The sequence below is a fragment of the Serpula lacrymans genome (genome assembly GCF_000218685.1).
Source record: "Serpula lacrymans var. lacrymans S7.9 unplaced genomic scaffold SERLAscaffold_14, whole genome shotgun sequence".
Classification (NCBI taxonomy): Eukaryota; Fungi; Basidiomycota; class Agaricomycetes; order Boletales; family Serpulaceae; genus Serpula; species Serpula lacrymans.
In genome coordinates this window covers 897729-925461 of record NW_006763303.1, presented here as the reverse complement: position 1 = coordinate 925461, position 27733 = coordinate 897729, and the positions used below count along the sequence as shown (strand labels likewise).

Here is a 27733-nt window from a genome sequence, read left to right as displayed (position 1 = left end):
CGATGATGAGACTGCTGTTAGAAAACCACACACAAAAACAAACTAACACATAATCCTCCCAGATTCCACGGAACTTGTTTATGGGCTTTGCCTCCTAGAACAGTGGAGTGGTCTGGTTGTTCGTGGGGTGGTACATATAAAGATCCTTCCAAGTAAAACCCAGAGGTGTATGAGTGTGGGTTTTGAGGAGGAGGGATAGTTGAATTTATAGAAGATAGGAGCTTAGTGACGAGTATAGATGAGCACTACCTTGCTAATTGTAGCACAAGGTAGGTTTGAGATCGACGAGGATGGCGAGGTGACGAGGTTCCCAGTGATAGCAGGCTCCTGACGCACAAACTGTAGTGCTCAGAAGGACTCTAATCGAAGGGGATGACAATCACTTTCAAAAAGTGAGTGACAATGACAGCAGTTAACAGTAGTAGAAGTGGGAAGTGTTGTGACCACACTGGATCACAAGTAGCAGAGTAGTGAACTTGAGAGTAGAGAAGAAGTCTGGATTTGAGTTCTTGTTTTTTTTACAAGGTAAAATACAGGGGTTTATATAGTAAAAGAAAAGTAGGCTATGCACAGTATAGCTGTGCAAAAAGAATGAGAAAGAACATGAAGGAAGGAATGTATGCTGACAAATCCTGCGTAGGTAGTACAGGATAAGATTGTCAAAAAAAGAAAAGAAAGGGATAGAACAATGAATGCTGTGAGTAATGTCACAGGTTTGTACAGCCATAAAGTAAAGTCTAATAGCAAAAAGAGAGCAGGAAAATCATGATGTCATGGGAAGATACAGTAAAAAAAGGGCAAGGCAAAACACTATCAGTATCAACACAGTTCCTTTATTGTCAGTCAGGCATTCTAAAAAATATGTGTCCATAAAAATGATTCAAAAATCAAAAATAATTGCACTGTAAATGAATGTTCTGCTGAAAAAAGAGAAACTGGAGCCACCGGTCCACCACCTAGTCCAAATCCGACAGTTCCATGGCCTTACCAATGGACTGGTTGTGTTGGACCACCTGATCAAACGAGGGAGGGAGGGGAGTAGTTCCAATTTGGAACAAGTGAGTCCCAGGCAGTGTGTGGTAGGTGTAGCTGTAGCGAAGACAATGGACAAAAGATAAGTGTACCCAAGTGAATGGGACGGCAATGAACATGGGCAACGCAAGGGGATGAACCTTCTCCAGCTCAAAAACTACCCACCCACGCTCCAACCAGGCAAGACGAGCGACCGATGTTTTGATAGTATATGATGGCAGATCGACGTCATAAAGATGGACCTGTTGCCCTATTTGAACCGGCCGCCTGGGCTTTGCTGATATCAGCAGTGGCACGTGGTAGTCAATGGATCGGCGACGGAAGCGGATAGGAAGTGGTGACATCAGAAATGGTGGGGGTGCAAATAAGATGAGGAGGAGGAGGAGGGTGGAGGTGACGAAAAAGTGGATTAGAATGGGGATCCAGAAACGACCGTCAGGTGAGAATAAAAAGGAGAGGAAGGGGCCCATGGTGGGGCTAGGCAAAGGAAGGGGAGTAAGGGAAACGACAAAAGCGAGGACGCAATGCAATGTGTAGCCAGTGGCGACGCGAAAATTTGCCAAAATGCCGAAACACAGAAAGTACCGAATGGAAAAGCAAAGGTGAGCGTGACTGGATTGCCTAATAGAGGTGGTGGTGATCAGCCACAAGTTCAAAAAAGGCAATATTAATTACTATTCCACGTGGCACTGTGCCTGTGTGGCGCAAAGGCGAGTCTTTTTGAATATTCGCTTTGTTATTGACACCTGTCCATGCTACCAATCAACTTTGGTGCATGACAGCGGTGTGGACACTAGATTAGGAAAGAGCTGTAGTTCAGCTGGCCCGTGCGTTTTGATGAAAATAAATTACTTACATCTTTACTTCTGTTTTTCTTGCAGCTTATAAACCTTCGTAGCAACCATATTTACCTCAGTCTTTCCCCCCGAAAGCTGAGGTGAGTATATGTCTGCATATATATGTAGTTTAATGTTTTACTTACCTCTGTACCTAGCATATTGTTTTGACTAGATTGTTTTAAGATCGCCTATGCCATCAGACCCGCCACTAAGCAATAAGCTATCCAAATTGAGCCCCAACCCAAACTCTGATCCCACATTGGAGCTAACCAAGCCGCTGGAGTCGGAATCACTTGATGATGACGTGGAAAGGCCGATAGACAAGTGGGCCGGTTTTTTCAGGGAAGCTAGCAAGTTGTTAAGTAGCATTGTTTGTGAGTTGATGAATAAACTGTTGAGAGCATCAAGATGCTGGTTGCGGATTGTAGGACGGTGTTGACTCATAGTTACAATGGATTTGTGGGGAGGCTCAATCTGATCTGAATTCTTATATATACAACCTTTGTAGTCTGACTTTGTATATCTGATCGAGAATTCATCTATACCCTTTCTGGTAATTATTTCAGCTTCAGACACTTACAAATCTCCATTTTTCTTTTTTTCAGGCTCCTGAAAATATTTCAGTGTTTACTTTGAACCACGCTAATAGAGCAGAATGATGAAAAATGATAAATTGATATATGTGATTATTTCGATGATACCCAAACCATAATAATTATGACAAGTATATATTACCTGACAAGGACTATTGACTTCCTGTCAGGCTGACAACTCCTAATCTGACTCAGATCTTCCATTATATCACCGTGTATAATCTGATATAGGTGGGCAAGTCTGGGAACACATTACAAACTCCGTCTGGTCATATCATTTCCTCACCAATTTCCTGATGGTGGCCTTAGGAAGACATATATAGGAGTTGTAGATAGTGGTGGAAGTTGTAGGCATATTTCTATATATTCAATGTATCATTTTCATGATTCAACAGTTTATTTGAGCCTACACTAATATTTCAAGTACTAAATAATTCATTTACAGTCCGACTTTTCACCCTATAGTTATGGGAAAATGTTTCCCCATTGGGATCCAAAAACTCGGACTTTTCCTTCTCATTTTTATGCTCGTTTCTAGAATAGTTACACCTCAGTTTGTATTGCACAAAACTGAGGTTAGTAGATACAGTCTTTTTTTCACATCTTCATTTACTTATTATGCTTCAGTATTGATTTCTTAGGTACAGCATAATAAATCAGAGTTTGTATTACACAAAACTGAGTATTGATTTCTTAGAGAAGTGAAGGCCTGAAGTATCTACTTGAAATACTTGGTGATCATGTCGGAATGTTGAAAGTGTCCAGTGAGATGGTGGGTAGATAGACCAGCCCACAGGCATACGAAAAAATGGCAGTTTGTTTCTCCAGCATGACATGCTTGGAGTCAGTACAGTATACCCATGACTCTGCAGGAAATCAATAAGCTTCACAAACACTTCTTGCCACATCCCCAACTCAGTCCATATTTAATCAGGATGACCATCCATTCTCTAACCCATCCATAACCTGTCAGAACTGAGTTATGATATGGCCTTGGCCATGGTTGCTGCTCTTGCTCCTCAGCAACAGCACAACAATTGATTGAACAAGGATTGCCATGAACCTCAACAAATGCAGGCCATATGACATATGAGAGGATCTGTGGTCTGGTCAATCTGATCCGGGGCTTGATTTTTGTCCTGTTTCCGGACTACGAACTTCTTCTATTTCATCCATGCGATTCGGACTCGATATTGAGCAAGCAAAAATCGATTTTTATGAAAAGTGAGAGTTCCCGTTCTAAGGTCATCACTGGGATGTAAGTACTAATACCCTCTAAACAATGACCACCATCTGCTTCGGGGACTCCCCAACCCAGATCACTCGCCTCTCTACTGGGAGATCGAAAATATCCAACGCAACGAAAGTGACCCTCCTCGCCGCTGCCACGCTCAACAATCAACCCAGCCACCAGCTCCTCTCCCCGTCCTTTATTCCACCGCACAGGAACAGCCCACACATCGCCCGAACACTCATCCGCCGTATCAGGGTACGCCTCTCCAATGCACACCCTCTCTCTTCCGCCCTCATTGTTGTCGCGTTCCATGAAGAGCTCAGCTCTGTCTGCCGTGGGATCCCACATCACTTTCTGAATGCTTGCCTTCATCTCCAAAACACCCCCATCCACCTCTCCAAAAGGCACCTCTTCGCTCGCAAGCACCACCTCACAGCGCACCATCTCGCACTCCTCGACGCCACCACATTTGTCTTCGTTCAGACGGTCGTCTATCTCCCTTGCAATCACTCGTCCTTCCACAGCAGCCCATGACCACGCCGGCGCACGATACTTCGCCGGTCTCGGGCAGCGCGTATCATCAGCTTTAAACCACAGCATATCTCTGTGCAGTGTGTTCTGCCACAATCCCGCGAGGTACTTGCCACCCCAGGCTCGATAAAACTGTTCCGCGACACCTGCCAGCGCGGTGAATTTATCTGAAGGCTCGGTAAGCTCACGACGTCTATAGTCCTCCACAAGGTCCTGCCACGCCCATCTTGCACTCTCCATCTCCTCATGCGACAACGGACAAGACAGGCTTGCCAAGAACACCGAGGTAGGCAGCTGCCGTCCACCTCTCGGTGCGCATATGGCATTTCCAATGTTCACCGTCTCCGTCTGGCACCCATACTGCAGTGTATGAGAGGCGTAGTTGAGCACGCGCGGTGAGAGGAGGCGTTCCTGGAAACACCATGCCCGACCGTGCACCGGCTCCACCGTGTCATCGTATTGCTCCCATACAGGCGACAAAAACACCGTGCCAAGAGTCGTCCATCTGGACATCGAAACGGGAGACGAACATCCTGCAACGGCACAGGCCCGATCCTGGAGGAACCCCTCGCTCACCTTGCCCGCACTCGCCGCCACGATCGTCACATACGCATCGCGATATATCCTGCGCATCTGTCTGATCTCCCTGTTTTTGTCTTTTCGCGAATCCTGGAGGATGCAGAACGCGTCGATCCAGAGGTAACGAAGGCCGAGGCGACACGTCGATAGTATAGCATCCTTGATGGTCTTTGGGAGTTTTTCGATGTCGAGTCCGTCGCGAACGAGGGAGTCTATATTCGCAGTGGTGCTGTATGGCTGCGTTTCGCCCCATACATAGCTGAGTGCTACATATGAGCCTTGGGTGCATATGACCATCTTGGGCCTGTTGGGTTCTGAGCAGTCGATCACTCGAGTGGGCAGGATCGTCTGATCTGGCTTTGGACAAGAGTCGTGATGACGAGTGCATTCAGCAATGCATTCAGAGGCCAACTTGTAACTCGCAAGCGAAGCGACATCCAGTACTAATTCTCTGGCAGCAATATAGCAGGCCGCATTGTCATCTGTGTCCACAATCACATAAAACGGCATGAGTGCAAAATCGGAGGGGGGGTGTCATCGCGGTGCACACTTGCCAGCTGTCGTATACGTATAGAATACGGCACGAGGTCTATCGTTAATCACCAATCTGAGCGTCTTGCCTCCTCTTGGCCTCGACTCATTCCTATCGCCCAAACTCCGCAAACTGACGGTGACTTTGAAAGTATGGAATGAAGGTGAGCCACCCTCTCTGAGTCGTACCCGCCATAGAGGCTCTTGGCTGTCCACGCGGTCTGGAATGAGTCGAGTGAGAATAAGCTATCCCAGCACGCGTCGCAGACCAGCGCCCTGGTGGTGTCGATATCGTTGGGTTGGGCGTTCATGTTGATGATAACGATGACGATGGCGGTCCTCGTCGTGATCCACAGCGGATGGGCAAGCTTGGATAAGACCCGGGTCATCGATCATCATTCTTTGATTTTTCAGGTCTTATCGAGTGACTCGTCACGAAACCCAAAAGACAGTAGCCTCTCGATTCACTCGACTCTTCAAGCTTCAACGATGGGCATTCTGCGTCTGACTCTAGCACACACGCAAGTTCATACATTTCATGAAATCGTGAGGCCATCCACGGTAGAACCCAGAACTCGCCACATTGACAAGGGGCATTGGACGGGGAGGAAGGAGGAGCCTCAAGCTAGCCCCAGCTCACCTCTCCACTGACCAAAAAATGACACAAACACACACACGCACTCGTCAGACAGAAGAAAGGAAATCAAAACATCTTTTATAATCATTTTTGCGCGTCTTTTTTAATAACCTGGGGGTTCTACTCTTTTGTCTTTCGGAGCTCTTGAAATAATGTCATAATGTACAAAATCGCATTCATGCACACAACGTGGAAACGGGTGTGAAAAGACATGTCATCGTGATGGGCGAGCGAGGTCACTGCGATAGTCGAAGATAAACCAAAAAAAATAAAATAATAAAAAACAAGGGGAAGGGGAAGAAAGGGCTCTCAATCAGCCTGGACTGTCACGTATCGGTAATAACAGCGCGAGACACGTACCTGAACGCCCCTTCTATGCACGACTTGACTTCCTTGTAGCTAACGACGAGACAGCTCTGTTCGTCCCTCGACACAAGCATAATACGTTCCTCCGTACCACAATCGAGCTAAAGCATGCCAAAAGTCAGATCAGCTCAGCTCAGCACAACATCCACCACCACCCAGCACACACGCGTGGCGGAATCACTCCCAAGACACCAAATCGCCAACCCAAACTCACCTTGTTCAAACAAGTCAACACATGAGACAGATTCACCACCGGATTTCCATTCTCGTCCACTTGGTGAAACACGTAGTCTCGGAAGAGCTTGATGATGTATCTGTCCCCCGTTTCGGACCACCGCGGTTGACGAGGGAATCTGTCGAAACCGTCGCAATATTAACAATGCCATAACGTCATAACGTCAAACGCAAGTCGAACAACGGAAGCGCATTGTCCACTTACTCTGGCCGTTCGTTGATAAACCCGAATTTGCAGAGAAGACGCACGAGTCGTCCGTTTTCGAGCTCGCTCGTCAGCTCGCTTTCTAACCGATCAGCCGAGCTATGATTTTTAAAAAAGTATGCGTATAATGTTCCCGTGAGAGGTGAAGAAAGAAAAGGGACATACCCCTGAACCTCATCCATCTCTGCCATCAACCGATTTTTGCCAATCATGTCAATCAACTGAGATATCGTCTGAACAAACACAAAACCACCACCACAACCACATCAGGGAAATCACAACACAAAGCACAATCGAGACGTTCAGCACAACCAAAATCGAAAAATTGAATAAAGCAAAAAACGCCACCCACCTTATGCGGCCCCGGTTTCGAAATAAGATACAACGCCACATTCTTGATATCACTCGAATACCCCCTCGTCAACGTCTCCACAGCCTTTGACAGCGTATTCATCGCCGCCAGATTGTTGCAACACAGCGCAAACAAAAGCCTCCCAAACATCACCAAGTCTTCTTGCTGCAACATCCCCACGTCCTGTCGTGCATCGTGCATCAGCACATCGACGATCCCGCACGAGCTGATTCGGAGCCTGGTGGGGAGTTTGTGTTGGGGTGTGGGGGACGGGTGGAGGAGGGGTGCGTGGGTGAGAGGGTTGTCAGCGATGCGCGAATGAGGAGGGTGTCATGTCATTTTCGTACCTGTTCTTTCCGGTGACCAAGACCTTGGTGGCATCAATCATGCGCGCCGCAAGCCCAGCATCATGTATGACGCTGATAGCCCCAGACAGCTGAATAATATACGACCACAGCACGCGCTCGGGGATGACCGTCGTCTGCGCCTGAAGCCGTCCATTCTGGAACGTCGGCACTTTGGGCTTGATGTGTTCGTCGTACAGCGTTTTGGCGTTCGCGTGATAGTCGTAGGCCACGATGAGGGCTGTTGAAAATAGGTCGAGTTAGTCCGATATGAAGGGATGTGGGGGGGGGACTTGCAGTTATCAGCGAAGGAGCGCGTGGTAAACGCCTCCTTCACGCGCACGATATTCGGATGCCGTACGCGGGCCCACATCTCAATAGCATTAAACGCTGTCTGGTGCATCAGCCTAAAATCTACCCATCGCACACGAACGTAAAATCCAGCCATCAGTGTCCACGAAAACCACAAACAGATGAGGTATTCGTACTTTCAACTCGCCGAAGCGTGTACGGCGCACCATCGGCGGAGCCGATGGCGCGGTAGACGGTAGAGTACCAACTGAAAAACTTGCGTCTCTCGCCGCTCAGGGACTCGAGCGGGACGAGGGTGTGGTACCCCTGGAGCTCTTCGGGGAGGTTGAGCCCCGGGGCGGGCGCAGTCCGGATAGTCTCTGAACGCTGCTGCAGTTCTTCGCGGATGTTGTCGGAGATGAAATAGGACGGTGAGAACGTGTCCGGGATCGGATGCGTGTAGAGGTGGTAGTTGAGCTGGAGGAGAGCACGGTTAGGTTCAGTTTGTATGGACTTGCTCGGATATGAGGGAATTGCTTACGGGTTGTCGGACAAAGGTGGACTGGGATGGAGGATAGAAACCGCTCATCGACATCATATGATCTTCGTAATCAGACTGATAATACGACTGTTCGTCCGGACTTTCACCATACAACTGGGCGTCGAGCTGCAAACAACTCGTCACCAACCACTCAAGGGGAGATGGCACACGACGTAAACGAAAAAAAACACGTACACCCTGCATCTGACCAGCGAGATCGTCCATGGCCAACGTGCCATCGGAAGGCTGAAAAGAGTAAGAATCATACTCGCCATTATCTTGATAATTGGCGTTTGGAGGAGAGGTGGGGGAAGGACTGTGTTATGAATGAAGTAGATGACGGGGTAAGGGGGGATAGGCATTCTTACGAGGCTATGGCGGGCTGTATGGTAGGCGTTGAAGGAGGGGAGAAGGCATTGATGCCGGCCTTGGGTACAAATACAGGAGCGTTGACCGCCTGAGCGGTCAGAGCGCCGGGCATGGGAGACTCAGAGCGTTGTCTACACAGTATAAGGTGCCACAGATGCATCAGCAGAAGAACGAGATGAGCTTACGCAGCGGATAGCTCCTCAGAGACCTTGCCGATCTGTGTCAAACGAGCGAAAAACAAGGAGGAAGGGAGGGACGCAGGGGGCTCACCGGTGGATGATAGTAAAGACAGCCTTTATCCTGGAACCTGCACGATCTGCGAGCCCCACCACCACGTTTCGGTCCCCCGAGATCGTCGAGCAGATATGAGACATGAGCACGTACCCGTATATCAAGATATTTCTACACTGGCGCTGGATAGAGTCTGGGGTGAAACCATGGTGAGACAAAAGACCTGGAATGATCATTAAAATGAGCGTGCCCTTCTTCATTTGAGGTTTTGATTTCTCCGAGTCGTCATGATCGGTAGGTTGGACAATCCTGACGGCAGCATTTGAGGATGTGGGCCTCGAGAAAAAGGCCATGTCCAATATATCTATAGAAACAAAAAGAAAGGAAAGGAAAGGATAAATGCTACAGTTAAAGCGAAAGAGCAGGCCCTGTCCCCCAGACAAGTTCTGGTACAGGGATCGTAGCAAGGAAATCCATTTGTCAGCCAAACCGACACCCGAAAAAGCCTCAGCGGTACTGGTGACTGTGGCGGCGCCTTTGTCCTTGCTCGACCACCATGGCCCTCAACAAAGACGCTGATGCCTTCAAACGCATACTGCATCGTCAGGACTATACCTCATGGCACTCACAGCCGGCACCATTGGACACCTCTGCACCAGCCGATCAGAAACAGACCCCCACAAAGAAAAAACGGCCCAAGACAAGCACGTCTTTGATTTTTTAGACATTTGTTCGACGAGCTGCGTTCTAAACAGGTTTCTTAGACATCGTGTACTCTCAGCCTGCCGACACGGGGACGGGAACCAATGTCAACACCCAGCTGGTCTATGCGATCAATCATCTCAAGGTGCGTTCTCGTCGTGTCATCGAACACACCTGGCTCATCCATTCTCGATGCGTTAGTCTACCCAGAATCCCATGCGGTTGCAAGACTTGGCGATCGTGACAAATACGCCTCTGGACACAGACTTTGTCTTGTTGGAGAAATTCAGAGCTCACGACCGTATCCAATGGGATCCAAAAACAGACCTTTATTCGTATCGAGTGCGTGGCTCCGTTCATCTTATCCGTTTTGCCATTCACGCTGGCATTTGAAAGCATGATTTCAACTTTCGCAATAAAGCTGCTCTGCTCACCGAAATTCAACGCCAAACCCGCAAAGGAGGGGGGATAATGGTGCGTTCCTTGAAGGAAGCATGGAAGGAGGCGCCACAGGCAATAGAAGAATTAGAAAAGGAGGGCGAAGTACTTGTCACACGTACAGTCAAAGACGGACAGTTGCGTATGGTCTTTTGGAACGAGATCAAACCAGACGAAGAGAGTGGGGGAAAACAAGTCGAGAAAGGTTAGCGATTCACAGCGAGTGCTGCTGAGTGTTTTTTCTTTTTGCTAACCCCGATATTCTCCAGAGTTTCTAGACCTCTGGCATCAGCTCAAAGTTCCAACCGAGACCGATCTCCTCAAAGCTCTCAAATCCGGTATGTGTATTGTTAGATGGTCTGTGTTTCAACCGTACATTTTTGTTTTAGAGGGCTTGCAAGCGACAGCTGCAGAAGCGCTAGCTCCCAAAGCCAATACGAAGAAGAAAGGGAAGCGGTCTGCCCCACGGCAGAGACAGGTACGGATAACCAATACTCATCTCAAAGGAGACATCGACCTTTCGAGGGATTATCATGCTCCTGGAAAGTAAGATGGGAACTTTTAATAGTATCATTCTACATGGACAATTGTATAGTACCTTCCTTCACTTCTAATAATTCATGACGCATTTCTGCTTAACCACTTCCATTGGCCTATAATACCGCACCTACTCCAACCCTCTAATCTATATTCCCTGGTAAGCCATCTAGAAAGTATGCATAATAACAGAAATCTCGCATAACGAAGAAAGTTCCTGTTTTAAAAATGCCTTCGCGGGCTACTCGCTTGACTACTATTACGGGTGCTCTTATCCTCGAAATCAGACCCCTCTGCTTTCAGTTCCGCGTGTCCCATGATCTCCAGCTTCTTGTCGAAATCACGTTTACGATATCCAGAAACGATGCGCTCAAGTAGATCAGACGTTGATACACCAGGTGTTCTTCTAGTCGGAATAAATTGGCCTATGCAGAAAGATGAAGGGCTGAGATTTAGCTGGGGAGAAGTGAAAACTTACCTCGCGCCTTGACAAATCCGTATACATCATCATATCCTTCGGCCATGTATGGGAGCTCATCATGAGCCACATAGTCAATTTTCCATTTATCCATGAACTCGGCAGTAACGACCCATGGAGGGTCAGAGATAACTTCATCCACCCATCGACAGTGACGGACGGCTTCACATCTTTGGTGTGGAATAAGCATCGAGTTAGATATGCACCAAGTGTACGAACCGTTCAGCGTGGGTCATGATGCAGCGAGCCTTGTTCAATTCGACGTCTTCGCTGGTGCTGACGCCAACGAGGAGATGTACATTGTCAAATGACAACTTGGCTTGGCGAAGCTGAAGGGCATGTCTAACGTGATATGTGAGGAAAGGACGTCACAAAAGGTTTTGAACCTCCCTACCCAAAGTGAAATAGGTCATACACTCCTAAAAAGGCCATGGGTATCAGTATGTGTGCCCTGAGCTTAAAATGGCAAAACACACCATCCGCATATATCCGTACGGGCCTATCTGTCGGGCATTTGTTGATGCTGTACTTTCTCGATGGTTCGCCATCGATAGCGTTCTTGACGAATGCCTTGATATGTTCGGGAGTGAGTGCAGCAGGGTTGAAAGCTTCTTGCGCTGCTGAGGTGGGCTTTGGCTCATCTGGGGCATAGTGTCTGTCAGAGGTTGCGGTACGACGTCCTACAGGAGACGAGGAGAGGGAGGCAGGATGGATCGAGGGAGAGGAGGCGCCATCGTCTGCTGGAGAGGTAAGGGTGGATACTGAAGAAGCGTGGTGGAGATGGTGTGATGATGGATGGGGGTCTGGTCCTGCCGTTGCGCTGGACTCGATATCGCCGTCGTATGTCTGGGAGTCTGTGCCGTCATCAGATAGGAGGCTGGCGGCAAGCTGATGGCGAGAACGAGACGAGGAGGATTTGTTTGCATGAGAGGTGGTATTCGTATGCCTGTTTGAGCGGGAAATGGGAACAGATACTGCCGAAGCAGCATCGTCTGTCAGAGGATCATTATCTTCCTCTGAGCTGCGAGTGACAGAGGTCAGCGCTTGGACGAAAAGCGAGTGCGAGGACGTACGCGTCGTATGTTGGAGAGTCAGTTGGCTGAGGATACTTGCCAATGGACCGTTTTGCATGCAGAGCCTTTTTGTGATGATGCAAGAGTTCGACTGGAAGATCCATGGTGGAGCTTTGCAAACTTTCCTCAACGCTAAAAAGCAGTCACGTTCATGTTTCCGTCACATTTATTTCTGCAAAAAATTCTAATCTAATCAACGCAACTGTGGGAACAGATATCCATATCGGGGCTCAGCGGAAGTCCAACTGCAACCCTTAACAGGTTCGCACGTTCCCTGGCTCATTCTGCTCAAGAATGGACAAGAAATCAGCAGAATCAAGCAAACAGCAACCTCAGCCCCAAACCCGCCGCTGTTTGGCTCGCTATCGCATATGGACTCTTCTTGCGGCCTTTTTAGCCCTGGCTGTCTTTTTCAAAATAGACCGTAATCCGTCAAATGACTATGCTGTGTGCTCAGAGTCCAATAAAATATACACCGTTGATGCCCTTCAGCCAAGGGTGCAATGTGTCGTAGTTCGTGACTCGCGCGTTCTGGACGTTGGAGATCTGGGTACGACCTCAAAAACTCTACTTGCTACCGTCAAATTGATAATGCCATCCAGAGGGCGTCCAGCAGCGTTGGCATCATCCCAGCCGTTCTAAACTCTCTCTTTGGCCCCTAAGTATTTTGCAGCCCGCATTGAAAACAATACACCTCAGCCCCGGTGCCATCATCGTGCCCGGACTGGCAGGTCATGAGCTGCCTATTTGGAACAGAAGAGCCTCAAGCTAACGTTACCCTCAGATGCACATGCTCACATACTGCAATACGGCTTCAAAATGAACCTCAACTTGGATGGATGTGTGTCCGTAGACGGTTAGCCATTTCTACCACTTCATAGAGGTATACATCCATGTTCATGATCGTCTGATTGCTGCGTGAAGAAATTCTGGCGCGCTTGAAAGCTTACGTCGTAACTCACCCAGAAGTACTGAATGACCCTTCTCGTTGGATACAAGGTATGGGCTGGGATCAGACAAAATGGCCCGGTGCAAAATATCCGACGGCGGTTTGTGTTTTCGCGCTTACTGCCAAGTTATACTTGTCTGATAAGGAGATATCAACATTCATTGCATTAAGGATCACTTTGACAAGGAACCATTGCTTCGCGGACGGTTTATATCATTGGCTCGCGTCGATGTCCACGCCTTGTGGGTCTCAAACCGCGTAATGCAACATATCGGAACTATCCCCGAGGAAATAGAAGGTGGAGCAATCATTCGTGGTTCCCGCGGGAAGCCAACAGGTGATTTCAGCTTTCCAGCTTCACAAGATATGAAACCGATCTTCCGATTCAGGTATATTCGTCGATAATGCCATGTCCCTCATCCGCACTCCTTCTTGGTCGGAGAGCCAAATGGCTGAATACTTCAACAGGACGGTCACAGATGGACTCTCATACGGCTTGACCTCTGTGCATGATGCCGCTACGGAACCAGAAATGATCGAGTTTTTCACAAAGCAAGTGGACTGCAATATCGATACACGCTTATTGCGGGGAGTACATATCTTACCTTTCATCCCCTCAGATATGCGGATGCCAGAGAGCTTCCTGTGAGTCATGTTCCACACGTCATCCGTGCTATATCTTTTTTTGTCGCTTCCCAGCTCAATGACCTTTCTAGCTGCGCCTCTATCTTATGGGAAACGTGCTCTCGGATGTCTACTGGGGTTCTCAGATACCCCGCCTTCTTGACTACGGTAAAGGCGGTCGCCTGAACTTGCGCAGCGTCAAGCTTTTCACCGATGGTATGTGCCGTCTATGGGCTATTCTGACCCAGTAAACTGTACATCATTCACTCACACCTTGTAGGCGCACTTGGATCTTATGGAGCTGCCTTGCTAGCCCCCTACAGCGACAACCCATCGACAAATGGACTGATGCGCTCAACCCCAGCGGCTCTATCTTCACTGGTCACGCAGTTCTGGGAAGATCAATGGCAAGTGGTAAGAAACATCAGTTCCGCTAATCCCCGATATGACTAAACAAATAGAATCATTTCACGTCGTTTGGTTTCACGCCTTGCTCGGGCAGAATATACACTGCATAGGCGACCGCGCAAATAAAGTAGTGCTTGATATATTCGAAGAGCTATCGCAAAGCGGGAATACGTCGATGATCTCTGACCGCAGACCAAGGATAGAACACGCGCAAATAATGACTCTAGACGACCTCGTGCGCGTGGGGTCCCTCGGTGGTAAATCACAGGCGCTCAGCCCTTTCTTAATTGCTACTCTAACCGTCTTTTGACAGTGATACCCAGCGTCCAGCCCACGCATGCGTAAGTTTTATTGGACTAGTACTGAACACAACGAGTGATTTTTTTCGTCTAGCACAAGCGATATGTGGTATGCAGAGCAGCGCTTGGTGAGTCCGAACGACATCTCAAATGGCCTGCGGACCTGATGTCCTTCCTCCAGGGACCCGAAAGAATCAAGGGAGCCTACGCTTATCGTACTCTACTCGAGTAAGCATCCGTTGTCCCAGCTCACCCTCAGCCTTGTAACATAATGCCCCACTCTGCAGGTCATCTCAGAATCAGGTCCTCCCACTGGGATCGGATTTCCCCGTGGAGGGCATCAACCCCTTACTGGGCTTCTATGCAGCAGTGACACGCTTGTCTGAGAGCGGGGAATCACCGCACGGCGCAGGTGGATGGTGCGAGCCTCTCGTCGTCCCCCCAACAACGCTGCATTCCGTCCTGACTTTCGGCACACAGGTACCCAGGGGAGCGCCTCACGCGGGAGCAAGCGCTCAAAGGCATGACCCTCGACGCCGCTTACGCCGCCTTTGCAGAAGACGGCATCGGCTCGCTGGAGGTTGGGAAGAGGGCGGACTTTGTGGTGTTGAGTCGTGATATTATGACCGTACGAGAGTCGGAGATTTTGAAGGCCGAGGTGTTGGCAACTGTGATCGACGGAAGGGTGGTATATGGTTCATTATAATCTGACATCTCCAAAATTTGCTGCATTTACCCCAAGAATACCATCGATCTTTAGTAGACTATTCTCACCCGAGCCCATATCCATCTATTCAGTCCACTGGAAATGTTATTGTAAGCTAGTTAAGCTGACGGTAGTATTAGCCTAAAACCGCTATCGAACACGAGAAGCCGAGAGAGCATATTGTTACATATTCAGGTATAAAACAAAGAAAGAAAGCCTACTACCCAAGGAACGAATAATGTATTACGATAAATAGTATGAACTGATATCTGTCCGCTTTGCCAACTATAAACCCGAGCTTTCTAAACCTGCCTTGCTCACACGACGCAGTGGTTGCAGCGTAGCTTCATCCACAGGGGCTCGCCGTAAATGTCGATATCGCCCTGTCGAGTCCTTGATTTCCATCTCCTGGCCCGCACCGCCAACCCTTCCGTCCGATGGTCCGCCTTCTAAAGCCGGTGTAGTGAACACGGGAGGTAGACTTTCTCTTATGTGTCCCGGCCGACGGTTTCCAGCGGCCATGGTGTAATTTCCGTGAGTGTCTCCATCGCGGCTAGCATCATGTTCCCCGCCCGCTGATGTCGGTTGCACCACACCCACTGACTTACCGCCAAGCTCCTGTTCTTCAAAGGTCATGAGCTCTGAAACGAACCCGATATTTGGGGAAATGCCCTTGCGGCGCTCCGTTACGAAAGAATAGGCACGGGAAAGCGTCCAGTGATTGGCATGGATGAGATACGCTATGACAGCGGTGACGGAACGCGATTTCCCGGCTTTGCAGTGCACATACGTGCCTGCGCCAAACAAATGCGCTTCATCTAATGATGTTCAAGTCATTTATATGATATATCAAGTAACCGGGGCGGGACACTCGTACCTAACACATCACATGCTTCCCTTAATCCCCTCGAAATGTTGTCCTCTTCCACAGTATCCTGCATCGGTATACGGACGTAACGCTCAAAAACCTCTCTGAGCCTCAGTCCATGGTCATCATCGCATTCAGCAGCAATATTCAGAATGCGCTTGATGCCTAATGCCTTGAGCTCCTCCACGTGCTCTGGTAATGTAAGCTCCGGTCCCAGGTAAAGGAAATTAGGCAGAATGGTGGAGACCATGAAGACCGGGAAGGCTTCTTCCGTCGTTGGGGGCTGATCTGAGTCAGGACGGGCTGTGCGTGGCGAAGGGGGAACCGGCATGGGTGTCCCGGGTGTCTGAGGGGTCGTAGATCCTGAAAATGATAGTGGAGCGGGAGGGAAAAACTCGCTCGGACTCGACGTCCATCGAGCAGAACCTGGTGGGGAGTGATTGGAGTAAATGAGATTCAGATGTGAAGGGGTATGGGGGGGAACGAAGAGACTAGATCCGGTATGAATCGGGGGAATGGTTAGAGTGGCCGCTCGAGTGGGGACAGTGCGAATCTGCAGCTTCGGGATATCTGCATTGAGCTTCTCTAGTGATTTTGTGTTCACGAGTCTCAGATTGGGCACGCTTGGTCGGCGAGAGGGGGGAGGGCGACGGAAGACGACCTGAGACGGAGGAGGGGAGGGACTGGGGTCGTCGATGTCATGCGAACTCATGGCTGCGGGCATCATAGGAAGAGGTGAGTACGAAGGCTGTTCAATCTCAGGAAAGAGTCTTGAACGGGCGGCAGCCTGCGTGTCAAGCTGGAACAGCCCTGCAGATTTTTTCGGTTGCATCGGGATCTCGTCGCGCGAATCCTCCACATCATCATCGGAATCAGATAAAATGAAATTTTGAAGATCTTGATGCTGACGCGCGGCAGTTATCCCTCCTCTGAGGTAGCATACGCTGCCCTCATTTAAGAGAGGGGCAAGTACAGGGAGGAGGGCCCACGCAGTCACTTGGGCATTATCTCTTTCCTTCTCATTTGTCTCTTCACCATAAATAATGATGACATCGCCGTCCCAAGATCCATCTACGGCCATTAGGTCATCCCAATTTTGTCTTCCCTGTTCTGTCGTGATATACTGTCGCAATGCATGTATATCTTTTCCCAGACTGCCGCCAGGTTTCCGGCAACGCTTGAGAATAAGAGAAGGAATGGCGACATTTACACTGTCTTTTAGACGGGAAGCCACGAATGAGGCCAGAGGACGAGTGTCCAATAGGAGAGGTCGTTTTAGTGATGTGAGGCGGCGGTATAAAGACCAAGCCTCGACAGAGTCGGGGTGAGGGGAATGATTGTGGACCTGTGAGTGAAAAGGATCTGGAAAGAATTTGCTTACAGTGTGGTGTGCACTGGCAGGCGAGGCGCGTATGTCTGTGACTGGGGTATAATATATACTGGAGGTGGTGCTAGCAGGACTTGACGCCTTGCGTTGCTGACTGTGGTCGCGCCAGGGAGCTGAAGTGGTGGGAATGATGCGCAGAGGAGATTTACGACGATTTGGGAGGGATCCAAAGGAGCGTATGGGTCGCAAACGCAGGTTCATCTGGACGCTTTTGCGCAGTTTTTCGAGGACAGCCAAGTCCTTTGAGAGATCATCTGCCTCTACATTGTCTGTACTATCTGATATAGGAGAAAAAGAGAAGGGCGAGGTGGAGGACGCGGAGGACGGCGAGGAGAGCTGGAGATGGTCGTCGTCGTCGCTGATGATGCTGGTGGGGGATTCGACGGCGATGGATGTTGGTTCGAAAGTGCGCCTGTCTGGGGCCAACGTGAGGTTTGGTGGGCGAAAGCGTTTGCTGGTCGCCATCGATCGCGCTGGTCCCGCAAGAGAGGCTTGGAGTGGCATGACAGCTTGCAGTAAGACCTCTCCTGCATCATGCGGCCACTCCACCCTCCCCGGCCGGCCTTCATCCCTGTTCCCGGCGATCTGCACGCCGGTCTCGATATTATATTGTTTTTTATTCCCACGCACAGGATAATGCGGAAACCCTTGCATTATTTTGAAACTCCACTGAACTCTCTTCTGTTTCTCCCCGCCCACCGTCTGTCCGTTCTTGTCGTCCGCCATAATGTCCTACAAATCTGCTGCTTTTCGAAACCAAAACTCGTCAGAACAGACTGACACAAAGTTCCGTGCACAAGCACAGCAGCTCCAGGAACTATTCCCTGCCTGGTCCAGTGAAGGTTTCTTGCTTTTACCGCCCTTGCATCATTCGCGTGGTTAACCTTTTTTCATCTCCAGACCTCCAGTCTGTCCTGAATGAAGTCGGTGGAGATGTAGAACTTGCTGTCACTCGTATTAGTGAAGGTACGCCTGCTCTTACTGTGTTCCTTAATTAGAGCTGGAAATTATTCCAGGTCACGCTGAGCAATGGGGAGCTGTAACACGCAAAAAGGACAAAAAAGTATCCGGATCGCAACCTTCTGCAAAGGACTCGAATGCTACTCGGGATAGGTCTGAATCCCGTGGAGGCCGAGGTGGGCGTGGCGGAAGAGGTGGAGCTGGCAGAGGTGGTGCTTCGCGTGGGCGTGGCTCCTCGCGTGGCGGTCACGGTGCACCTAATGGCCATCCTCCCCGCACACAACCTGTTCCCCAGCCGCCTTCATCAGCTTCACCTTCAACGTGGGGTGACGGTTCTGCTGCTCCCGAAACTGTAGCCGCTGTCTCTGACGCCAAGCCTGTTAATGGATCACGGGCAGTGGAACAAGATCCTCCAGCCCAGAGTTGGCCAACAGATGCAGTTGCAACAGATGCTCAATCATTTTCACAGCCCACGGCATCAACGTCGGCTTGGGGCACTTCGAGCACGCCCGCCTGGACTTCGGATGCAGATACAGCAGGTGCATCGTCTTCGCCTGCAAAACCCTCAACCGCGAGCTCCGCCAAAATAACGAAGACACCAGCAACGTCAAAATTATCTTGGGCTCAAGTTGCTAGGTACGTGTCGCGTGCTCAACGGTTACATATAGCTCCTAACAACGGGCTCACAAAGGCAGCAAGACAAGCCCGCACCCGTCCCGACTTCGGCTCCACCACCACCTGTGGTAACCCAGGAACCTGTGGAGCCCACGCCAATTCCTGCAGTTGTTGACGAAGTCGATGGCGAAACTCAAAGTGAAAACCAAGGATGGGAAGAACCCACCACTGTTCAGCCGCCTCCTTGGGACGACGAGCCTCAGCAGAAACCAACCTCTGGGCAAACATGGTTACAACCAGATTCTCATGAGTCTCAGGAAGAGTCGTTACCAGTCGTCAAGGAGTCGGTTGTGGAGGATGTCCCTCCAGCAGAGGTACCTCACGTCCAGCCTCAGCCCCAAGTTGCAAGGGAAGAGTCGGCGGTCCCTCCCGCCCTATCAAAGTCGACCACAGTTCCGGCATCACGTCCATCACCTGCTCAGCATCGCAGTAGCGCTAGATATAAAACGATTGACCAAGCTGTAGTTATGCCCAGCTCAAGTTACAGTTCGGGTTTAGAAAAAATTGGTATGCAATTCGGTAGCCTAAGTTTGGGAGGTGACACCCTTACGGAGTTGAATATGTAAGTGCTCGTTGCTTGAATGTACCCGATGTGTGGAGGCTGATCAGAACGTTGACAGCCCTGAAAGCCCTGTGAAGGATTTGAACTCGGGGCCCACTCACGAAATCAGTCAACCCAAACCACAGATTCCTCCGTCAGCGCCACCCGTCCCACACTCCCAGGTCCACGAATCCTCTTCTATTCCATCTTCGACCCAAGGTTCTTTAGGTGCTGGATCAAACTATTTCACCCAAGCTGTACCTCCTCAAACACAGCAACACGTTGCCCCCCAACCTGTTTCGCAGTCCCAGCATTCACTTCCTAATGCCATGTCTCATGTTCAAGGGCAATCTCAACAAACGTCGACACAGGCTGCAGCGAATACGTCTCCTGTCAACTCGTTTTCGCAACAACCTCAATCTGGATTGCACTCGTCTTCTATTACAAACCAACATCAATCACATTTGCCGTTGAACCAGCACCAATCTCACTCCCACCATCAGTATACTCAGCACGGCCTGCCTACGCATCTCGATACTTCTCAGACTTCTTCGCAGCAATCCCCTCAACACACTTCACAAGCGTCTCAGCCCCAAGGCGCTACCAGCCATTCGTACTTCAGACAGCCCGAAGCCCCTTATTTCCACACACCTACCCCTCCTGCTGGGCAAGCCCAAGAGTACAGTGTGTTTGGACAGATTGGACAGCAGCAACAGCAGCATCAACAGAGTCAAAACTCTCATTTGCCTGGATTTGGTGGAAACGAATTTGGATACGGAGAAAACCAAAGGGTAGGCTGATTTTATGTTATTTTCTCGAATATTGATATCAACATTTTCTAAGGGATTCTATGAATCCTATGCTCAATCTCCTGGTTTCGGAGGTAGTCGGAATGTCCTGGGCCACGAAGAGGTCAAAGGTCTTCCAGCATCTCAGCAGCTCCCTACCAGTGCAGTCCTCCCACCATCAAGCTCCCAGTCGTCTCAAATGCCACAGTCTGCTCAAAATAATGCCCAGCAACAACCTTCTGGAGCTCAAGGGCCCCAGCAGGGCTACCCCCCTCCCGTCCCTTATTACTACCCTTACCCTCAAAACCAGTTCTATGGCACGCCTTACAATTCTGGATATGGCGTTCCACAGCCATTTGTGAAATACCCCACTATGTTCCAGCCAGGGCCTCCTGCTCCTGGCAGCGCTCCGTCCCCCGCCGCCAAACAACCGGCATCTGTCCAGGCTCAATCAAATCCCTATAGCCAGAGCCTTTACGGACAACAACACCCAACGTCGGCGTACGATGACATTGGTTACCAACATCACACGGCTCAGCACAACCACAACCAGAGCGTAAGTAATCTCCCATCCACTGATTACGGCAAGCACCAGTTGTATGGCGCACATGGCGGACAGAGCATACAGAGCTTTATGGGTCTAGGCCAGAGTAGCGTTGCCTCTTCGGGCGCACCACTTGGGTCGCGTGCGGCAGGCGGTGCATCTCCGGAAGCGGCGTACAAGCCGTATGGTCAAAATGTAGCTATGAAGGACGGTGGTTCAGGTGTCGGCGTTGGCGTGAGCCAGAGCGGAGTTGGTCAACCGCAGAACAGCCGTGGCGGGGTGCAGCAACCTCACAGCCAGGGAGGATTCTACGGAACGAACCGTTATAACTCTAATGCGAACCCTGGACCCCAGGCTCAGCAAGCGCAGCAGCACCAACCTCAAAACCAAGGTCCCCAAGGCCACCATGGATATGCCCAAGGGAGCAATGATCAAGGCTTTTACTCGTATCAGCCAAGGCAGCAGCAGGGTTACTGGCAGTAATGTGTTAGTCCATGTCTGAAGATGGAAGTGTTCAAAGGTGGTGGCGGTGATTACTTTGAGTTATTACTTTGAGTTTTGCTATTTCTTTGTTTGTTTTTTCTTTCTTCTTCTCTCTTTCAGATCCACACCTCTCTGTTTATATGTTTTACAACTCGCCTGTCTATCATACATCTACAAGCGCATTACACTGTACGTCTTAGCACTAAATTCGGGATGAATTAGCCTCGAGTATCTTGCTCTTTTGTTTCTATGCATCGCGATGCGATATCTTGGTGAGGCTTTGAACTCTTTGTCTGACTCGGATGAATGAAACATTGCGGCTCGTGGTGGATCATGCATGCTGCCGCTGTTTTACTAAGTTCAAAATCTAAACGACCATCATAGTCCACCCGCAAAACCCAATGTCAAACTGACATATCATTGTATCTTTTATTACAACGTTTACGAAATGATCAGATTCATAATATCTTTTAAATAAACATTCCCTTCGAGGCCCAATATTTCATCCAAAGGCCTACATCTTCAGATGTAATAGATGCAAGCCCTCTCATCGTTTGACTCAGTTGCTGTGCGTTCGTCGTAGAAAAGACAACAAATCCTCCTGTTTCATCTTCACTTGTTACTTCTCGAATTGATTTATCACTTTGGGCGATCATGCGCATGAAAGGAAGTAACTTCAGCGCGGGCTGGGGTGGAAGGTGATAATCATTAGCCTTGTGAAGAACATTAGTGGGCAAACCGACACGTACCATTTCCTTGAAATCTTCTGTACTCGCGCTGATTGCCTTCTGTTCTAGTCTCGAAAACCATTCTTCGAATGCCACAGTAGGAAGCGGGTTAGGTAACAATTTGTTTCGTATCAGTGCGTCCCCTATGGGCTGCATCAGTGCTGCCCATTGAACAGGCCGGGGATGCACCAAGTTGATTACTGTAGGAGGCTTCGCCTTTGCAAAGGCAACGTCCAAGATCGCTTGAGAAACCGCATGAGGAGGCAACCAAGACACAACCTGTTTGTTCCGTCAATTTGATATCTCAACCAAAATGAGGGCCCTTATTCCTTTCGCAACTGGTAGAACACCTAGCGCTGAACTCGATTTGACGAGCATAGGGAACCAGTCCGTAACACTCCAGGCTCCTCTTGGTTGTCCCCCTGATATTTGTCCTATCCTGAATGATGACGCTTGTAAACCGCTTTTTTCGAGTATCTTTTTGAGAAACAGAATGATGAATAGGCAAACGACACTAAAGATAAACAATCCACTGCTTACTCGCTCACAGACATATTTGCTAGCGCCATAGCCAGACCCACCAGACGCGACATTTGCATCAAACAGCACTTCCTCTGGGCAAGCACCCTTGCTCTTGTCCCACCCTTGTGCGGAGGAAATAGATGATGTGAACAAAAAACGTAAACTTGGAGCATTAGGGGATGATAGCGCGAGGTCTACGAGCTTCCGAGTTCCCTTGATATTTGACCCAAAGGAAGAGAGAGAAAGACTGAAATCAAGACGCCAAGCGTTATGGATGATGATGTTGATGGACGTTCGTAGCTATCAAGTGTGACGTTATAATCAGGTATGTTAGCAACTAGTCGCGAGCTCTTCATTTGTGCTCTTACCTTATCATAAGTAGCGTCTCCTAGGCCTAGTTTATCCTGTACGGCATCGCCTTCAATATACCGGAGTTTGGGCGAGCTCAATAGAGCAATATCCAAACCCCTATCCTCGAACCCTGCCTTCTGTCTCTCTTCACTTGATTTTCCATCCTTAGATGACCTATTGAAAGCGTACACCAGGCTAACCTGTTCATTTTCTAGCAGCGACGCAAGGAGGTAAGAGCCTAGGCCACCAGTAGAACCGGTGAGTAGAACTACGTGACAACTATGGCCATCCCCATTAGGTTGCTCTACCTGTGGGCTCAACGTCCCCGGCAACCCTTCAGAATACATTACCAGCGTATTTTCGAGCTCTACCTTGCGATTGATGAGACTGCCTTCTTTTCCAGTGAATTGTGGGTTCGAGACCACACGAGCAAGTGCCTGAGACAGTCGCTTGATCGTAGGATTACTGAAAACGATATTCTGGTCTATTTGCCTGGCTGTTGTTCGCACATTACTGTCTGTTGAGGAGCTAAGTGACCCAATGATTCGATTTCTGAGAAATGTTGCAGTTAAACTAACAAAAACGAGACATAAACACTGTGAGCTTCATTTGATGCAAGGCAATTAGAACATACCTATCAAAACCTTGTTCAAAGACATCCACTTCGGGGTCTACCTTCTTATCTGAGTTAACGCGAGCAGCGTGCTCCCCAAGCCACACAACCAAAGATTCCTCTGACCAGTCCTTCGGTAATTCCACATCTTTGTTAACAGTGGTGCTAGCTTCAACTGTGTCATATCTGTTGGAACGACAATTAGTGTTATGTTAATTGCTTGTGAGAAATTATACGAGCAGAGCGTCGATTTCCTTATCATAGATTGTCACGGCTGCCTTTCTCATAACAGTTCCTTTCCCCGTGCGAGGCAGGGGTTTATCTGGGCGAGTGATGAGGATCATTTCTTTGAATATGCGGCTGAAGGCTGGTGCAGCTTTATTCGCTTCCTCAACTTCCGGCCTGCGGAAGAAAGTCCAGTTTAAACCACAGGGCTACAAGCTTAAGGAACAGCACACCATATCCTATTCCTGACAGCTGCCACTTGCTTCGGGTCGTCGATATTCACGTCAAATCCTTGCCTTGGTTCGATTAATATCCCCACGTGATTACGGGCACGGCCAAACATGACAGTACCTCCCACTACAGGGTTAGATGCAATGGTATTCTCCATAGGCGCAGGAACGGTTTTTTCTCCCGACGAAAGGACTATAATGTCGTCTTTCCTTCCCACCCTAACACAGGAATTAGCATGAAGTCGATTGAAGCGATAGTTATCTTACAGCTTCCACAGTCCTTCTTTAGTAGGATGCTTCAAGAAAATATCTGAGGTCGCATAGCCCTTCACATCTGGGAGATTCTCTACTGAAACTCGATGCATTTCACTTTGCTATAGATACTTCTGTCAATTTCGTAGATACATCCAAAATGAACGTCACTTACCAGAATTTGACATTCATAAAGTCCTTCTCCTTGTGGAACCCATCGAAACATTATTCGAGGGCCCAGATATATCCATACCCAGTCCCATACCTCATCTTTTCGGCGAAACATAGTACTAAGACCACCAAACTCCGTGCCACCGTAAACATTTATCAGAGGTATTCTTACTGATGCCAGCGCATCGCCCACTTTTTCAGATAACGGGCCACCAGAATATGCCTATAAAGAGAGAGGTCACGTAACTCCACCCACAACGGCAAGGACGGTACTTACAAGAAATCGAAGTGATTTCAATATTTCTATCGCAGAGGGAGATAACGCCCACAACTCAATAAATGCAGGAACCGCTATCAATGCATTGCAGTTCGTCCTTTGCACACCCTCAATTATATTTTCAGAGGTTGGGATCACCGGAATAGCTTTCGGGTCATTATACGACGTGGGCGCATAGACAGAAACACTGCGAAGGGTGATCAGTGGCAGGTATAGTGAGCAAACGATGCCAAGAGTATGGAACGATGGCAGCAGCATCACACCAAGACGTGTGTCAGCGGGGTAGAGTTTGGTATCGACTACCGTGGCTAGAAATATTTTCATTAAATCATTAAGCTAAAACAAAATTAGAGATGTCCATACCTGCAGCACACCAATGAATGACTGTCTGATATGTCTGGGGAATAGCTTTCGGGAAGCCAGTACTCCCGGAAGAATGGAGATACATCATCACTTCGCTGGCAGAAGGACGACTTGGTCGCGCAGGGAATGGTTCGAAATGATCATCAATTGTTTCTAATCCGAGCTTTGGGTATATATGCGCAAGGCATGGAACATCTTGTACAGCGAGGTCAAAGGATCCGAGCTCCGATTTAACGTCGTTCAAGAGGGGCTGGAGGGAGTGCTGAGTAGTTATCAAACGATGACAGGAAGTCTTTAGAAACAGATTGGAGACGGCGGCTGCAGAATTTCGTGGAGACATCGGAAAAGGCTACCATGAAAGTGAATGTAAGCCATGGAGTTTGATTTCCAAGGATACTTACAACGTATCCTGCAATTATCGCACCAACCAGAAGGGCGAAGTACTGGATGGTGTCAGTCACGGCAATAATAGCGATAGTTTCGCCGTCAGGGCCTGTGCGGTTAGGACGAAGTGCATGTGCAACACGATGACAGGCTCTATAGAACTCTAGGTGCGAGATGGACACGACTCCGTTGGCTGACCCATCTTTTGGGAAGACAAATAGAGGTACGTTGGAATTGTGTTCAGCATTAAATGCAACAATTCCAGGGAACAGTAAAGAGCCGTCCACAGGTGGATAGTGTAGGCTGGATGCAAAGGTGTGATCTGCCATAGTAAATAATAGCGAGAAATGTAATAAGCCCAGTGCAAGGCATACATCACCGCTCGCTCTTGTACTTATGTTGCACGGAAAATTCGGCAAGATACGTGAGCGCTTGAGCGGCAACTTGAAAGTACTTTCGACTTTGAGTTATTGACGACAAACCGGTTATCGTGGGCTAGGCCAATGCATGCATAACTCCATGATGAAGACGTGGCTAGTGAAATGGCATATTATAATTAGGGTGCTAAGTTCGAATATGAGGATAATTCCACCCTTGTCAAACTGTCCTGAGCTAGATCCGAGCTATTCTGATTTTCGATGTGGTCTTTGTTGAGCCGCTGGTATTGCCAAAGCCATACAATGCATTGGAGATAAAGTTTGAAAACAGATCTTTGAATCAAAGCTGGAAGCCGTCAGAACATGTCGTGGAAAGGAAGCTCAGCGTGAAGAATTCATTCTAGGAGAACTGACTTTCGAAACCCTCCCACACGGACGATGACTTCTTCTCGTACGCGTCGTCAGTATCAAAAGAGTGCCCGATTACCGGAGCACGGGAACATGTAAATTGGCACCACCAGCGGTGGGACTTCTGTGCTTGAGAGTCTGTGAGAATTCGAATACAGTCGATATCCTCACAGTGCATACCTCGAAAACTTCATGCCTTATGAGACATAGTACTAAGTACTAAGTACAAGCCTCAGCTGTTGTGACCCGTGACAAATTAACAGAGAGAATTTCGAATCCAATTTTTTTCTCCTATCATGGCTAATCCGGCTAAACGTTAACCAAAGAACATGATTCCGCTGTGACTGCGATACATCGTCAGACATTTGTCGGAGGTTTTTCGTCCACCTGCTGAGAAATGTGATCTGATACAACTCTGATCCGCAAAACTAAGAATAATCCTCATGGCTTGATTACTGCCGTCCTTAAGGCTCAACCTGTTAAGTTCGAGGTTAGTCGATACAAATTAGGAGCAAGTAAAAATGAAAATAATCAGCCAGCCACAGTCCAAGTTGACGCGCGGAAAAGACCTGCCATCATTCAACCAACTCGTTGCGCGGAATTCATAATTAGTTTAGTAAGCTGCCAACTTGGGTAGTTGAGTAAGTTCGAGCAAAGATAGCAAGCTCTAAGTTCAAAAAACCATCAAAAGGAAGCTCTGCAGGCCAAATGAAAGGCCAAAGACATGGGAAAAAGTTGATGGCTTTGAGTCCCATCAGCCCAGAGTATCTGAATGTTCTCAGCCCATTTCTACAGGTGCATATATATTCAAATTTGTCTTCTTGATTATGTCTGTGACAGGTTACAGATCTGTATTGTATTGGAGCTAATATTGGACCCTCAGGTGCATTTCTGCACTTCAGGCAACCACTTTGACAGGGCTCTTAGCCCTAACATATTCTACTAAGGTATGGGGCTAAATGCCCAAATGCCCATGGTCTATGATGGTCTATTGTAGTGTTTTAAGGGAGCTTCCCATATTAAGTGGAAGATTCCCATCTCCTACTATACTGATACTTGGGATTAGACCTTGAAATATACAATGGGATATTCCCTGGTACTAGTACAAGTGGGAGTATCCCACTAATTGTCATATGTCACAGGGTGTCAGGGGTTTTCTTTTGGTGGCCTATTCCCTTAGTGGCTTTTTTATTAAGGGATATTCCCTCAGTGGTATTTTTTTTGGACAAAGAGACTTTTAGGACTATAGGCAGAAAGTCTAGTACTAAGTAATGTATCAGTAAATATTGTAGTGATGCTAGTTAATGAAATGTCTCACCTCAGTGTTACAATTTGACATACCAGTACCTACTCACACTTTACTTTTCGTACTTTACTTTCACTTTTTCCAAGTCACATGACCAGTCATGTGACCATTTACTTTACATTTCATTTTCGGACCTTTCCTTTGATTTTCAATCTCC

General features: G+C 48.6%; 6 protein-coding genes across 6 annotated transcripts; 2 read left to right on the top strand and 4 right to left on the bottom strand.

Annotated features, from left to right (window-relative positions):
• Nucleotides 1-3660: 3660 nt before the first annotated feature.
• Nucleotides 3661-4466, bottom strand: SERLADRAFT_477910 (uncharacterized protein; the record flags this gene model as incomplete). Its single annotated transcript, XM_007323063.1, has 1 exon — nt 3661-4466. A coding segment is annotated over one exon (636 nt), but the record flags the coding sequence as incomplete, so codon positions are not given.
• A 337-nt stretch (nt 4467-4803) lies between these two features.
• Nucleotides 4804-8088, bottom strand: SERLADRAFT_477907 (uncharacterized protein; the record flags this gene model as incomplete). The annotated part of the gene is made up of 10 exons (XM_007323062.1): nt 4804-5503; nt 5696-6215; nt 6337-6443; nt 6557-6695; nt 6782-6880; nt 6947-7014; nt 7134-7371; nt 7481-7718; nt 7775-7891; nt 7966-8088. 8 exons carry the CDS (start codon nt 7878-7880, stop codon nt 6191-6193), a joined length of 1020 nt encoding a protein of 339 aa, XP_007323124.1.
• A 1251-nt stretch (nt 8089-9339) lies between these two features.
• On the top strand, nt 9340-11204 carry SERLADRAFT_477903 (uncharacterized protein; the record flags this gene model as incomplete). Its single annotated transcript, XM_007323061.1, has 6 exons — nt 9340-9613; nt 9674-9756; nt 9813-9953; nt 10008-10254; nt 10319-11008; nt 11064-11204. The coding sequence occupies 5 exons, from the start codon at nt 9466-9468 to the stop codon at nt 10597-10599; spliced, it is 900 nt and encodes a 299-aa protein (XP_007323123.1).
• A 1227-nt stretch (nt 11205-12431) lies between these two features.
• SERLADRAFT_363652 (uncharacterized protein) lies at nt 12432-15857 on the top strand (the record flags this gene model as incomplete). The annotated part of the gene is made up of 14 exons (XM_007323060.1): nt 12432-12716; nt 12811-12868; nt 12922-12993; nt 13062-13186; nt 13258-13423; nt 13476-13678; nt 13803-13907; nt 14101-14124; nt 14213-14375; nt 14432-14459; nt 14512-14545; nt 14599-14645; nt 14705-14836; nt 14898-15857. 14 exons carry the CDS (start codon nt 12432-12434, stop codon nt 15121-15123), a joined length of 1668 nt encoding a protein of 555 aa, XP_007323122.1.
• A 703-nt stretch (nt 15858-16560) lies between these two features.
• Nucleotides 16561-16913, bottom strand: SERLADRAFT_477889 (uncharacterized protein; the record flags this gene model as incomplete). The annotated part of the gene is made up of 1 exon (XM_007323059.1): nt 16561-16913. A coding segment is annotated over one exon (261 nt), but the record flags the coding sequence as incomplete, so codon positions are not given.
• Nucleotides 16914-21766: 4853 nt separating this feature from the next.
• Nucleotides 21767-25814, bottom strand: nps12 (putative aminoadipate reductase; the record flags this gene model as incomplete). The annotated part of the gene is made up of 13 exons (XM_007323058.1): nt 21767-22055; nt 22119-22376; nt 22407-22574; nt 22638-22919; nt 22988-23543; nt 23605-23769; nt 23824-23985; nt 24042-24257; nt 24306-24412; nt 24466-24684; nt 24739-25046; nt 25102-25450; nt 25503-25814. 13 exons carry the CDS (start codon nt 25812-25814, stop codon nt 21840-21842), a joined length of 3318 nt encoding a protein of 1105 aa, XP_007323120.1.
• Nucleotides 25815-27733: the final 1919 nt, after the last annotated feature.